Source organism: Rhineura floridana, chromosome 13 (genome assembly GCF_030035675.1).
Source record: "Rhineura floridana isolate rRhiFlo1 chromosome 13, rRhiFlo1.hap2, whole genome shotgun sequence".
Classification (NCBI taxonomy): domain Eukaryota; kingdom Metazoa; phylum Chordata; class Lepidosauria; order Squamata; family Rhineuridae; genus Rhineura; species Rhineura floridana.
Genome location: NC_084492.1, coordinates 24,581,842 through 24,596,418, shown reverse-complemented (window position 1 = coordinate 24,596,418; position 14,577 = coordinate 24,581,842). Strand labels below are relative to the sequence as shown.

Sequence of the window (14,577 nt, the reverse complement as noted above, 5' to 3'; positions counted from 1 at the left end):
ATGATTTACTGCAGAGCAAGACTTAAATCATTCATTTCAGTCTTGCGTAACAGTGCCATAAAATTTTTAGGGTTAAAAATGGTTTCCATGTGTATAATTTAAACAAATTTTAACATTATTGTTTACAGAAAACCATTGTAGTCATCTATTTGTTACATTCCCCCCCTCCCACTTGTACTTTTAATGATCACTGTGGTGGAAGAGGTTCGCTTCATTTTAATAATAATATCTTTTAATTCTGCAGCAGTTTTAGCATATTGGGTTAAGGAAAAGATAGCTGTGTGTTTATGAGGTGTCAGTTTTGAGTTGCTGGAAAGTGATTTAAAGAAAAATCTTAAAACTGAGATATTTTATAGGGGAAAGAACTGGAATTAGAAAAAAATAATTAGTGGCTGTTTGGGGCCATTGTTATTTTAGAAGGATAGATGTTGTTCTCTCCCACCCCACCCCACCGCACCTCCAGTAATTCATTTTAATACACCTAATATATGTATTTGTCATTTGATAATTGCAGGTGAGAAACCTTACAAGTGCCCCCACTGTGATTATGCCGGTACTCAATCTGCATCACTCAAATACCACTTGGAACGACACCATCGGGAACGACAGAATGGAGCAGGACCACTCTCTGGGCAATCTCAAAGTCAAGAACACAAAGAAGAAACCTCAAGCAAAGGATCAATGTTCATTAGACCTGAAGTACTGAAAGGAGCCTTCAAGGGTCTTCCTGGAATAGATTTTCGGAGTAGCATTGGATCTCAGCAGTGGTCACCAGGAATGCTTTCCTCAGGAGATCATCCAGTCCATTCAACTGGCATGTCATCAGAAGTTTCTTCAGACAATATGAAGGGTCCTGACATATCTTCCAAAGGGACACGCTTTTCTGAACTGGGTAGAGCCTATCATAGCATGGTTGGGAATGGAGTGAACTTCCAAGGGTCACTGCAAGCTTTTATGGACAACTTTGTCCTCAGTTCCTTGAAGAAAGAAAAAGAAATGAAGGATAAAGTCCTGTCTGACTGCCTTTCCACAAAGCATCTGGGTTTAGAGAGCGGTGAGGAAAAAATATCTAGTAAACAGAGAAAAACAGAAAAATCGCAGTATGAACCTCTTGACCTCTCTGTGAGACCAGATGTAGCCAGTCTTCCGGGTTCATCTATTACAGTCCAAGACAATATTGCTTGGCATGGCTGCTTGTTTTGTTCATTCACAACATCATCTATGGAATTAATGGCTCTTCATCTCCAAGCCAATCATCTAGGCAAAGCTAAGCGTAAAGACAGTGTTTTAGGAACAACTAGAAATGGTAAAGACCAACCTAGGGAAGCCATTGCTTCAGCAAATAAAGCCAGTTTGCTGCCGACTTCCATACAGTCCAACAAAGATGTAGCTGCTTCCAATTTGATTGGCCAGATAGACTCAGCTTCTGAAAGAATGAGTCAAGGATCCAAGGAATCACCAGGAGAACAAAGGAATACCGCTTGGCCTGGTCACATGGATTCCACTTTTTATAATTTTGCAGCAGACTTCTACAAACAATTTGGTGTTTATTCTGGAGTCACTGGAGCACAAAATTCTTGCACCACTAATGAACCTGACATAAAAACACAAACTGAAGATGATCCAATCATGCTGCTTTCTGACTCTGTAAATAAAAGTGCTACTGATGATCTGTCAGACATAGCTTCATCTGAAGATATGGAATCCTCCAAGGAAGAAACCATTGATGATGAGGACATTGAAACAGAATCTGATCTTACGAACAAACAGTTGTCCAGTCTAAACAAAGATGGCATCGACAGAGGGGACAACATACAAGGCTCTGTTGCCTCAAAAACATCACAAGGACTAATGCCACCATTGCCATCTTCTGAAAAGCACTGGCACAGTCAGAATCTGCTTTCTTCCCAAGAAGGTGCACAAGGTACCATGAAATCTGAACAAGCTCAAGGTCCACAGGTCCTGGAGAAGCAAGTAAACATGTTGTCGGTTCTAAGAGCCTACAGCTCTGATGGCTTAGCAGCCTTTAATGGACTTGCAAGTAGCACAGGAAGTAGTGGATGTATCAAGAGACCTGACTTGTGTGGTAAGTTTTAGAATCCTTCTTTCAGACCATTTCAGAAAAAAAAAAACCCACAAAATTAGTGAGTATGCCTAACTATGCTTGTTAGTCAGTCTGGTTTTAAAAAATGTTTTAAAATCACGGGACAAAATTCTACTTTGTTACAAAGTATGGACCTCCATTGAAATGAAGTGTGCTTCGTGCTGTGGCCTTTATATGTGGTCCAGGCCATTTTTAAAAAATATATCATGTAGTTTTTAATTCGATTAGCTGTTATATAAGATGTTTGTATTTATGATATGTGACCGGGACATCTGCTGCTTCATTTTTATCAATCTAGTTTTATTTTATTTTTTTAAACTGACATGGTAACTTGCAACTTTTCAGCATTTGAATTGAGAAAAAACACTGGATGCTTTGCCAAGCCTTAGCCTAGCTTGTTTTCCAGAATTTCTTTCCTTATGTTGAATAAGAGCATATTGAATATGCTCGGCAGTATATTAATTAAATAAAAACCAGGTAGGCTTTTCCAATTTGTAGTTATATTTTTATAGGGAAATTCCAAAATTATTAATTATACAGTAAGGGTTATATCCAATGTTAGGCAGACACAGAGTAGACTCACTAAAATTAATGAGCATGGCTAAGTTAGATCCATTAATTTCAATGGGTCTGCTCTGTGTAGAACTTTGTTGAGTACAACTTTAATATTTTATTATTTTCAAAAACTAGATAACTCACACTTTCAAATTCATTACACAATTTCCTTACTGGAAATAGCACCAACCCCAATAACTTAATTGATGTGACAGTTGTGGATATATTAAAAAACAAAAACCATGCTGTTGTCCTTGAGTAGATGCATATAATCACTTTATCTCAGCAAACAATTATTTTTGGAGTCATCAAATGGCAGACTACATTGACTAGATTAACTTATCCAATTACCCGGTTATCTTGAATGTGAAGAGGTTTGACACCTAATGGACTCTATTGCCATTCTGGTTTCAGCGAGGTCTAATCTTATTGCTTATCCAAAGTGTGTTGAATGGAAAATCTATGACATGTTATTGCCATCACTTGGTGATTCCAACATTCATCATGTGTAGAAGGAGAAATGGATTAATCACACTCAGTTTTCCTATATGATCCACAACCATGCAAGCCTCAGACTTGTAGTGGATAGGGAAAAGCAGTGCTTTATGGACCCTTCTTTTGCAGTTTTCAGTGCAAAATGACTTCTTTTTTTTAAAAAAAACCCTTCAATGGACAGAAAGGGTCTGTACAGATCCATCCCTTTAATGTTATCTCTGTAGCTTTCAAGCACAGCAAGAGCTGCAACAAAAATGCCAAGCAGACATTTTTATAATGAATTTATATATTGCTGTGGTGATAACAAGTGGAATGGAAATTTAAATGCTCATTCAACAAGCTGGTTGTCCTGTCTCACTAGCAGAGCTTGGAAAAGTTATTTTTTTGAACTATAACTCCCATCAGCCCAATCCAGTGGCCATGCTGGCTGGGGCTGATGGGAGCTGTAGTTCAAAACAGTAACTTTTCCAAGCTCTCCCCACTAGTTAATGTCACATGATGGTACTGACACCCCAAAGCAACTTGCAACCTGATCCCCCCATCCCAGCTCTCTGACAGGTGTATAATTCACATTCACAAACATGGGCTTGTCATATTCACACTTTATATTTCTTGATGCACCCCTAAGTAGTGTTAATGTCAGGAGTGTTCCCAGGTCTTCCTGCACTAGCTCTGAAATCTTAGGTATGGGGGTATACCATTAGTGGGCTGGCACGTTGTCACAAACCATGATGTGATACCTCTATTGCAGGCTAATATAAATGGTCAGAAAGAGTGGAGAGCAGAGGCATAAAAGCACATAGCCTAAATTCAGCTAATTAACCCGGAGAGGTAAAGCACACAGTAAGCAGTTAAAAAAAAAACCCATAGACTTTAGCAGGAGGGTGGGGGGAGTGCAATGCTGTACCTCTCAACATTGCCTTTTGCAAATCAAGGCCACCCACGCTGCACAGCTCAAAAATATGCTGGGGTGTTTATTTTTAAAATGTGGTATCGCTGATTTACTAAATTGGAGGCTACTAAACTAAGGGAGAGGCCTATTTGGCAGAAGTAAAATTAAATTCCAATAAATGTTGGAAGACACTTGCTTAGAGGTTCCCCCTTGTTTCTTTTATTTTATACCTTTGTACGTGTAGGAATGGAGTGGAGTGGGACATGGGAAAGAACAGCATAATTCCTATTGCTGTGTATCTGCCATCTCAAGGGTATTCACAAATCTACCCACAAGGCCTGTTGTTCTAAACAAATGTACAGTCACTGGATACTTAAAATTCAAGATACTGGGTCATAGAAAAGTGGAGTTTCAATGAGTTAGAAAGGCTACCCATATCTCTTGAACATATAATATGCAGAAGTGTCTGCAGGGCAGCTTTAAACTGAAAAGTGTGTTGTTCTGAGCTCAGTACCCATAACTATGCGGTGCAAAGAATGTTTTCCAAGTTGTCAAAAAAGGAAAGTACTATAGGATTTCTGACAGTTTGAAAAATATTGACAGCTGTTAATGTTATGCAAATTAAAAGTCCCACATTCCCTCCTTTTAATAGCTATTCAGCCTCGTGAGTATAAAAAGGCTGTCCAAAAAAAATTCCAAAATTTAGTTTCCTTGTGTAAGATTGTGTTCAAAGTTTAAGAATCTTACTTTCTATTTGTGTTATATACATATTACATTTCCATTATCACTCTTTTTTTAGTAAATATCTTTATTAAGTATCAATTATAAGTCAGAAACTATTACTGCATTAAATACAAAGAGGAAAAACAATCCATAGTAGTACACCTCATAAAAATAAAAGTTTAATGGTACAGTCTTATTGGATCATGGTCAGCATGGTCTTAAATCCATTATGTAAATACGGGAGGTGTCCTAACTCAGGTTTTTCCTCCTTCCAACTTTACAGACAAGTTTCTACATGGTGGTCTCATCTGTGCCATGCTCAAATGTAGGATTGTGGAACTACCTCCTACTATTCCAGTTATCTATAAAATCTGAAAACTTAGACCAAATTAAATAAAAAATTATCTCATTTTGTCTGTCTTATCATTACCCTTATTTGATATGTTAACTTTTCCAAAATGGCTATTTGCCATACTTTCTGATACCAGTGACTCAGTTCATTAGTAATTCCTTCCAGTTCTTGGCAATGACCAATCAGTTTCACTGGGAAGATATGAAATAAGTTCTTTACTCAACAAAACTAACTGAGGCCCAGTGAATAAACTCAAAGGGGCCAAAGGGGTTGAGTACCAATTGTTGAGTAATACTTGAGATTTCCTTGGATATTATTACCCAGAAATCATGCACCGATTTACATTGCCATCACATATGCTTGGATGTAACAACAGTTTAAAAACCTTTCCAACGTGTTGGAGAGTTCCTGGGGCTTATCAGAGACAATAAGCAAAGACGTTAAATAACAGCCAGGTACTAGCTTAAGCAACGTCTCTTTGATGCATGCTGAAACGACTTAAATTGTCCCTTCCCTTTGCTGCATTCTACTCTTCTATCTCTATTGGCATTTGAAAATTATTCACCTGCATCTTTAAGAAGGAATTATCCACATAATCTGCTTCTAACAGCATTTGATATAATGTTGAAATTAAACCTTTGGAGTCACCTGAATTCATCATTATTCTTGAAATCAAATATCTCTTTTAAGTTTCCATCCTTCTAATGATTCAAAATTAACTTCATGACTTGCTGAGTTCATGAAAGTTTCACAAACGGTGCCTTTCAACTAAGATAAGGCAATGTGGTTGCTGTTGTTTTTAAGTAGAATTGCAATCCAAGTCCTTTTCCCCATCATTCCAGATTTTTTTTAAAAAAAAAGTTTTGGCAAACATCTTTACTATTAGTTTCCATTGAAGTCTTAGTAATGGCATACTAATAATGTAGTAGTATTCTTAAGTATTCATAGTAGTTTTAACAATTTGTTTTCCAAGATACTAAAAATTAATTAATGTACATTAAAAATAGATCATGATTATTTAGTTATCTGCTATTCCTTAGGCCAAGGAATTTTGTGAACTGTTATCAGAACAAATATGGTTCCTTGGCCTGCTCTGAGAGAAGTGAATTGGTGGCACCTTCAACACATTCCAAGAAACATTCACTGTGGTTGCATTTATCATCCAAAATATGTTTCCTCAATGAATGGCTGCAAAGACCACTCCTAATGTTCAACTAGTAGTAACAAAATGGGTTACCAGCTTCACCACTTATCGTGTATTATGCAAGTATTCTGAGTGTGGGGTGATTGCAGGGCTGAATTTAGAGGATAACTTACTGTGGCTTCACTTGTAGAGTTGCATTTAGAGAGTTGTGGACTAGTGTAGCAGATGGCCTGAAACCTTCTTGCTTAAGGACATTTTTATTGAGACATTGCTGGGCTTCTATGGGCTGGGGAACATCAAAAGGCCCAATGTGCATAGCCCTGGTCCCCCTCCTCCAGCACCCAAGAGCCACAACCACAGAACTGTTCAGTTTATCCTTGTTTATTATGGACAGGAAATTACATCACATCCACACTTCCCCCATTGAATGCCCTCCACCCATTCCTTGTTGTGTCTACACTGAGGACTCATACCTCATCCTGTAAACTACCAGCCCCTCAGGCTCACTGCTAACCCCTTTTCTCTACTAGGCTTTGGCTCTTCTGGAACTCCTATCAGGCTAAGCCAGGCTAAGCCAGGCTAAGCCAGGCCAAGCCAGGCCAAGCTCAGCCCCACCCTGGGATATATGGAACACTGAGGCTTCATTGTCAGTAGCTGGGTCTTTCTCCAGTGGTTCCTTATTTGGCTTATCTTCCAGCCATTCTTCATGAGCAATCCCTGCTGGCCGGGGACCTGATCCTGCATCCACTCAGGGGGGAGGACCAGAGGCAGTGGGGTAGTCACTGGTGGTTCTTCATACACATGCTAATGTCTCTAGACTCAAACACATCTTACAGTGCTGCCATGTCCATACTTTTCAGCCCAATTCAATCAGATTCTTGGCTCTTTTGAGCTATAGTAACTCAATTTCAGTCATGTTGTCTTGTCACTGACCCAGATCCAGCCAACATCAGAAGAGGGCACTCAGGACCACTTGACATGTTATAGTTCAGTAAATGTATTGTGTACTCTTTGCAATATATGGGAGAGATTTTCCCCCTCTCTGTGTCTATATGCTGCAAAAAGGAGAATGGCCCATTTGGGATGGAAGGAGCTGCCAATTTCAGTTATCTCAGTTTCTCATTTTTCCCAGTTTTAAATTAAATTCTTCACATTCCTGCAGTAATTTGGGAATTTTTCTTATGAAAATTCTTCAGCATTTTAGTGGAAATTTTCCTAATGCACACATTTTTGTATGCAGTTGTGACTAATCTACATATTTTGGCAAGCGATTTCTCCCAATATAATGCCATTTTGTATGTTATTTTCACTAATATATTCATTTTTATGCACACTTTCCCCTAATATATACATTTTAATAAACATTGTTTGATTGGCATAAAATTTGGATGTGTGCAAATTTTGAAAGATGTCCGCATTTTGGTTTTTATATTGTTTTGGAAAGTATGAAATTGCAACTTTAAATGCAACCTGAATCAAATTTCTCCCAATCCCTATGGGCCATATGTATAGGCAATGTACATATGGTGAAAAAAGAATGTGTAGTTATCTCACATATCATCTGGGTATGTGCATAGTGGGTATGCACTATACACAGTGGGTATGTGCATAGTGTGAAGTTATTTTTGATTCTAGTTAAATGTACATGATTGTTGGACACTTGTGGACACAGTGTTGGACACTGAAATAGATACACTCTGCTCACCTAATGATGACCATTTTTAATTTAGTTTAGATAATAACCAACTGAGGATATTTTCATTTATTTTTTTTGTAATTTCTCTTGACATTTTGTGTTATCCCATTGCCATTATGAATGGTCGATGTGACTGATTCACCTACTCTATGCACAGTGGTGAGACAGTCAGCAGGAATGCTCTGTTCATTTTGATCTCACACTCTGTTCTCCCCACTCTGCAACCTCAATAAAATGTTCCTGACTCCCAGTTCAGAAAACATCAGTCGCTAGTCTCATCAAGACAGCCATTCACCCTGACTGCTTTAGTGTCCATGTTTTATCTGAATCCTTGTGGAGGACGTAATCATATAAAGCACTTAGAGGTTTTTGGTTTTTTTACAATCAAGCAGTATATAAATGTTATTAAATAAATAAATAAATTTACTTACATAAATTTGTGGGCATGAGCAATGTTCTCGGATAAATGTCATTAATGATGGCTTTTTATCCTTGTGTGTTTTAGCAAGCTGGCTATTACAAAGTAATATGTTACTTTGTAAATGGGCAATTGACCATCGTGTGTGTTTTCTCTCTCTCTCTCTCTCTCTCTCTCTTGCGCGCATGTGTGTGTGTGTGTGTGTGCGCGCGTGTGCGCGCGTGTGCATGCGTGTGCGTGCGCGCATGCGCGCTTAATCCATCAATATGGACCAGGTTTTCACTTAAATATACACAATTCTGTTAACTCATTGAGGCAATCCAGTTGATATCTCTAGGACCACTGTGTTAAAGCAATATAGGGCAACTTAGAAATGTTGTGGTAAGGTGGGGCAGTGGTGGCTGGTGACTCTTGGAACTAGTAGGGCACAAGGCAGGGAGGCCAATAGGAGGTGGGACCAGAGTCAATGTCATGCACAGCCATCTCATCTTTTTCCTGCCAAGTTCCACAAGGGCAACACTGAGAATAAGGAGAGTGAAGCTGACAAGTAATGCAATCACTGGATTGGTTGTAGGTAAGAATGCAAGCAAGTGGGGCTGGCTGAGAGCAGACTGAGGGTGGTGGGACAATGCCAAATTTGCCCTAATGGATCAGCCTCCATTGGCTACGAGTTAGGTCATTCCATGTTTCTTACCCACCCTGATGGTCATCTTGTTCCCTGCTGTTTTCATTGTTATGAACTAGGGTTGCCAGGCCCAGCCTCCAAGAGGTCTTCTGTATCTTTAAAAGTTGTGCAGGGGGAAGGGAAAATTCCACCTGGTGGTTTTTCCCATTACAGTGTTGCACGAACACCTGCACTTGGCTGATTTTCTCTTCTCCTAAAGATACAGGATCAGTCTCAGGCCCTGAACCTGGCAACCCTATTATGAACCTAGGCTGAGGAGACCCCTCAATCAGCTGAAGTCTGGAAAATATAGTGATTTATGAAAGTACCCAGTGTATGTAGATAGCGAAACTGAGAGGTGACAGGGTACACATGCCCTGTAGCTTAAGGGAATGTCTCCTGCTATTTAAGAATTTATTTTTTATACCACAACCTTCAGCATGTTTACTCAGAAGTAAGTCCTACTTTATTTAGTGAGACTGACTCCCTAGTAAGTGAGTAGACAATTTCAGTCGTATTCGGCTTAATACTGAAACTTCCTGTGTATACTTTCCCTCTCCACTCAAGACAACATGTAGGGTGAAGACCATTGAGATGCCCCCTGTTCACATAAGTCTATTAATGGAAGATAACAAAACAACATTCTGCTGTTTAGAACATCAGTCTCAAGCACAGTATGCATTATGTTATGCGAACTAGATGGCAGGTGACGCAACCACATGATACACATAAATCTCCACTAGAAATCTTATTGAATCAGTTTTGTGATACTTCCTTTTTGCCATGTGACTTGATCTTAACTTTCAGCCACCTTGTCCTGAATTTAGTCATTTTGCTTGGCAATTCAGCCATAGCTGTGGTCTGTGACTTTAATATCTGATTTCAATCTTTCTCAGCCCCATTGGTATGTCAGTTTATACCAGCCTTAAGTAGATGTTATGCAGTTAAACTAATGAGTGCTTATGAAGCGCCTTATAAGGTTTCTGAAAAAAGAGGGCTATACAAATATGAAATATTGCTCCATGCCCAGCAAAGAGACATGTTCTATATCAGAAGCCTTCTTTGTGCTCTGCAGTTATGTTTAATCTTCTTTTAACCACTATTGTAAGACACAGTATGAAAGAGGGATATAAAAACAGTCCCTGACACTATTCCTTCTGAAAGCCTTTGACCTTCCCTAACAGATCTGGCTTTAGACTGCAATCATATACTCATTTACCTGGAAGTAAGTTTCATTGAACTCAATGGGATTTACTTCTGGGTAGACCTCTATAGGATTGCACTATAATATCTAGGCTTTTATAAGGTATTGCGTGTTACTGCAGAATATGCACATTGTTGTAATAACATGGGTTTTATTAGAACAACACCAGGGTCTGTACTCATTGAACTGCCCCATGAGAAAGGTATGAATTATAATTTTCAGAACTAGTTGCTACGGTTAATTTCTGCTAAAAGCTTCAGGTCTACTTTGTTCCATGTAGAGTTTCTGCTGCTCTTGGAGCTCTATTTTGGCTCCAAGGAGCATCTTGATACCATTTTGAATGGAATGAGATGTCTTTGTGAGCCCTTCTTCCATTACTTAGTTAATAATCTATATTATGTTTGTGCCTTTAAATCTCAGGGCAAATTCACAAGGGTATGTTTATCTTGTGATAACAGCAACCATTATGACTGTTTGGTTGTTCGAATGGCTATCACAGCTCAACTCTCTTGTACAGATCTCTTTTAGTGCGTTTAACTGAAAAGAAGCATTATCAAGCAATAATACTTCATCACTACCACTTCAATTAATAGTATGAACTATGATAGTTTAAGGAGGTGGGGGGCCTGTCTCTAAATATTCCCTCTACATGGACCTAATCTTATGATATTCTGGGTATGTGGTAGTCACATACACACATGCGCACGTGCATGCATGCACACACAAACACACATAAACCCTTCCCTGTGTTGACTCTTAGGCCCTTGGGCCCATTGTGACCTATGCACCCTGTATCACATGCAAGGTTTTGCTTTTGACATGCCACGTTCAAAAAGTAATGTTTGCAGCAGTGCACCAAAAGCAGAATACTATGCAGCAGATGCACATAACTGGCTCATTATGGGCTGAAGCAATTGAGAGATATTGTTTGGTCAGACTTCTTCCTCGGATCATTCTGCACTGACAAGGTGATCAAGTAAGACCATAACCAACTTCTATCATTCAATTACCTCTTTTGCTCAGCTTTCCAAAACCCTCCATGAGTTTTTATGAACACAGTCCAATTTGTCTCTCTATGTAGTCAGTTGAAGTCTAGCTGATGTGATGAGTTTGGCTGATTTGTCTACTTATAGCATCATAGAATAGTAGAGTTGGAAGGGGCCTATAAGGCCATCAAGTCCAACCTCCTGCTCAATGCAGGAATCCAGATCAAAGCAACTTGCACCGCTTCTTCACATTCCTAAGTTTCTTTTATACTTTGTACCCCAAGGTTTCAGAAAGCTGACTTGGCGTGCAAAGGGCATTAGATGATATATTCTTTGCTTTAAATTTACACCATCACAAGAGTTAGTAAAGGATTGTTCAGCAAGGGTGTCATTTGTTTACTTCAGTATGTGTGTATATGTTTAGGTCAGAAGAAGGCAACATTCAGTAAAATCCAAGAAGTCTTTCTCTTAGATAAATGCAGGGATCCAGCTGAAAATGCAGAAAGCCAGTGTATTTTAGAATCATTTCTCATTATTTGTGTGTGTGTGTGTGTGTGTGTGTATCACAACAGCTGTGGCATTACTATCAACACAGGAACCCCCTCCCTCTATTTTTTCAGGAAAAGAATATCTTCCTTCAGCATGCATACCTATGAGGCTGCCACATTTAATTGTATGTTAAAATAGTCACTCTCAGTTTGTACATATAAACATGATCTGAACCTATCTACCCCCTTTTCCACCTTTCCTAAATAGCACCCTTTCATTTGCAGAAATATTCACAGTTTGTGGAGATTTTCAGATCATGCCATTTATCTTTTTTGCCACCTCCTTCAGGCCCTTGTTGTGGTGGAAGTTCTTTTGTTCCTAATGAAGTTACTCCTCATGTCCGTCTGTGTTAACTGAGATCAGAACCTGGCCCTGAGTCCTTGGGCTTCAGCTGCTGTTGTGGATAATGCACTGCTATTTGCGTGGCAATATCCAACCAAACTCATATGGCTTTCTTCCTTTTTTAATTAAGTCGAATGCCAGCAGCCCAATGAAGTTTGCACTCCTGGATAAAAGGGCTGGTCTGTGCCTCGTGTTGTATTTGCCAAATGGTTCGCTAGTCATTTCAGTACAAACAAATGGATGGTGTCAGTAAGTCTGCAAACACTGTTGACATTTAGCCTTGTTTATGTTACTTTCCTTTTGCTGCACATTTTTGGCTCAAAAAGCTACTGTTGGAATCAACAGTGACTTCTAAGCAGAAGCTAAGGGACCAGGCTCTTCTTCATCTCACCCTGGGACTACTTGCATTATTAAGCATGGGGGTTTTGACTTCGGTATCTTATGTTCAATATATCATTTGACTATCTAGAGTTACAATCAAAATTAATCTCCAAATGTGCAACACTACAGATACTTAGACTATATAATGTTTACTATTTCTAGTTGGTTTCATTTTTTAGTTTCCAACTCTAAACTAAAACTGTGGAAGGGTCACTGGAAAAGCTAGCATTTTCATCGCACCTTCTAAGGATGCATACTCAGGATCACTTAATGCTGAAGTGAACTTCAACTACCCTCTTGGGATTTAGAATCAGGGTGCTGAAAAGCAATGAAAAGCTGATTCTCCTCACACTTTCTGTGGTGATCTTACTCTTGCCTTCTCATTGTAGTGATTATAAGTACAGAAAAATGGATAATAATTTCCCCAGATTAATTAACCAGGAGGTATGACATGTGCTCATACAGCAAAAGTGATGGTGCTTGGACCAAATCAAACTTTTTTGCACTCCCACAGAGTTCTGGGTGATCTATTATTTGTACCTTCCTCTCTAAGCACATTCCATTCCCCATCAGATATGAGGCTGTAGACTATAGGGTAGCCCTTTCTAAACTCTAGCACTGCAGGTTCGACAGAGATACAAGCCAGTTCTAGAAATCCTTCAGGTACTGCTCAACTCTGAGGCTAACCCACAGTTAGATTCCAGTGGACTTAATTGCATCTAACTGCGTGTGGTATTGTGTCCAACTTGTTCAGCAACTTAAGTTAACGAACACGAATGTGTAAGTGTAATTTAAATAAGAACTGTGGGGTTTAATATCTAAAGATAGGCAAGAAAGAGATGAGTTAAATCAGGCAAGAAAACTGTTTCAAAGTGCCAAGATACACCCTGGCAGTATTTTCTTTTTACAGTTCTGGAATATGTCATGGCTGGTATATTCTTTGTAGCTTTCTGAATAAGTGTTACACTTTGTCTTCAAGTGTCTTTTATGCTCTGACATAAGGGTAACTCTTCCAAATAATGAACATCTGACAACTATAATTCAAGTGTATTTAAAATGTATAAAACGACAGTCTGAACGCTGGTCTAACCCTCTGTCCTCTGAGATATCTACCAATATTTGCCATACTCAGATCATGGGGTTGTATTCAAGACCCATTCCAAGGAGCCCCACTGAAATTAACAGACCTATGTTAGTCATGTCGACTAACTTTCATGGGTCTACTCTGAGTAGGACTAGCACTGAATGCCACCCATGGGCTCCAATATCACTTAGCATACACAACTACCATAGCATAAATGGGTAGACTGTAATCCAGCACAGAGTTACTCGTGTATAACTCCCACTGACATCAGTAAGACTTGCACATAAGTAAGTGCAGAACTGCAGACATAAATCAGCCCTGTGTTGTTATTTTAGTCATAATTTTGCACCTTAAAAAAGATAGACACAAATAAGAGCAAATTTTGTCTTTCACATATCAGTATTTTGGATATTCTTTTATTATTGTAAAAAATGTGTAATCTTGTTGAATTTCTGAATTGCCGCTTTTCTGCTCATGTTCCTAGATTATTATATCACTGGGGTAAATGTAATTACCTGTTGCTCTGTTAACTCTTTAAAGCAAAGAGGAATTTCTATATATTTGTCAAAGTGTAGGAATCGATATGTGTGTTCACTATAACATGTTTATTGAAGCAATACAAAATCAAAGGCTTTGTAATATGTTTTGTTATGTAGGCATATGAGTCTAGAGAATGGACTGCCATACAAGTGAAAACTTCCTTCCTTTTAAAAAGGTTATTGTCATTTCTACTTGAGTTTTAAATAGGTTCAAATTTTGTAATACTTTAGGAGGGAAAGAATTATTGTAGTTATCTTTTTTCATATTCTTTTGAGAAATGCTTCCAGTTTAATATGTTGTACCAGTTTTCTTCTTCAGTAGTAACCAAGAGATGACAGTGAAATTCAATGAACAACACTCTGACAGCCACAGTTTAAAAAACCTGTGATTGAAGTGAAATGTGTAAACTTCTGCTGGGTTATCATGTGCTTTGAAATAGAGTATTGTT

The 14,577-nt window shown here is 38.7% G+C and overlaps 1 protein-coding gene across 1 annotated transcript in view; it reads left to right on the top strand.

The window, feature by feature from the left end:
- The window catches only part of ZNF536 (zinc finger protein 536), a 340,362-nt gene that overhangs the window by 112,243 nt on the left and 213,542 nt on the right, over positions 1 to 14,577 (top strand). The window contains exon 3 of the mRNA XM_061594403.1: positions 515 to 2,086. Within this exon, the coding sequence (XP_061450387.1) occupies positions 515 to 2,086 (1,572 nt within the window). The remainder of the gene's footprint in view (positions 1 to 514; positions 2,087 to 14,577) is intronic.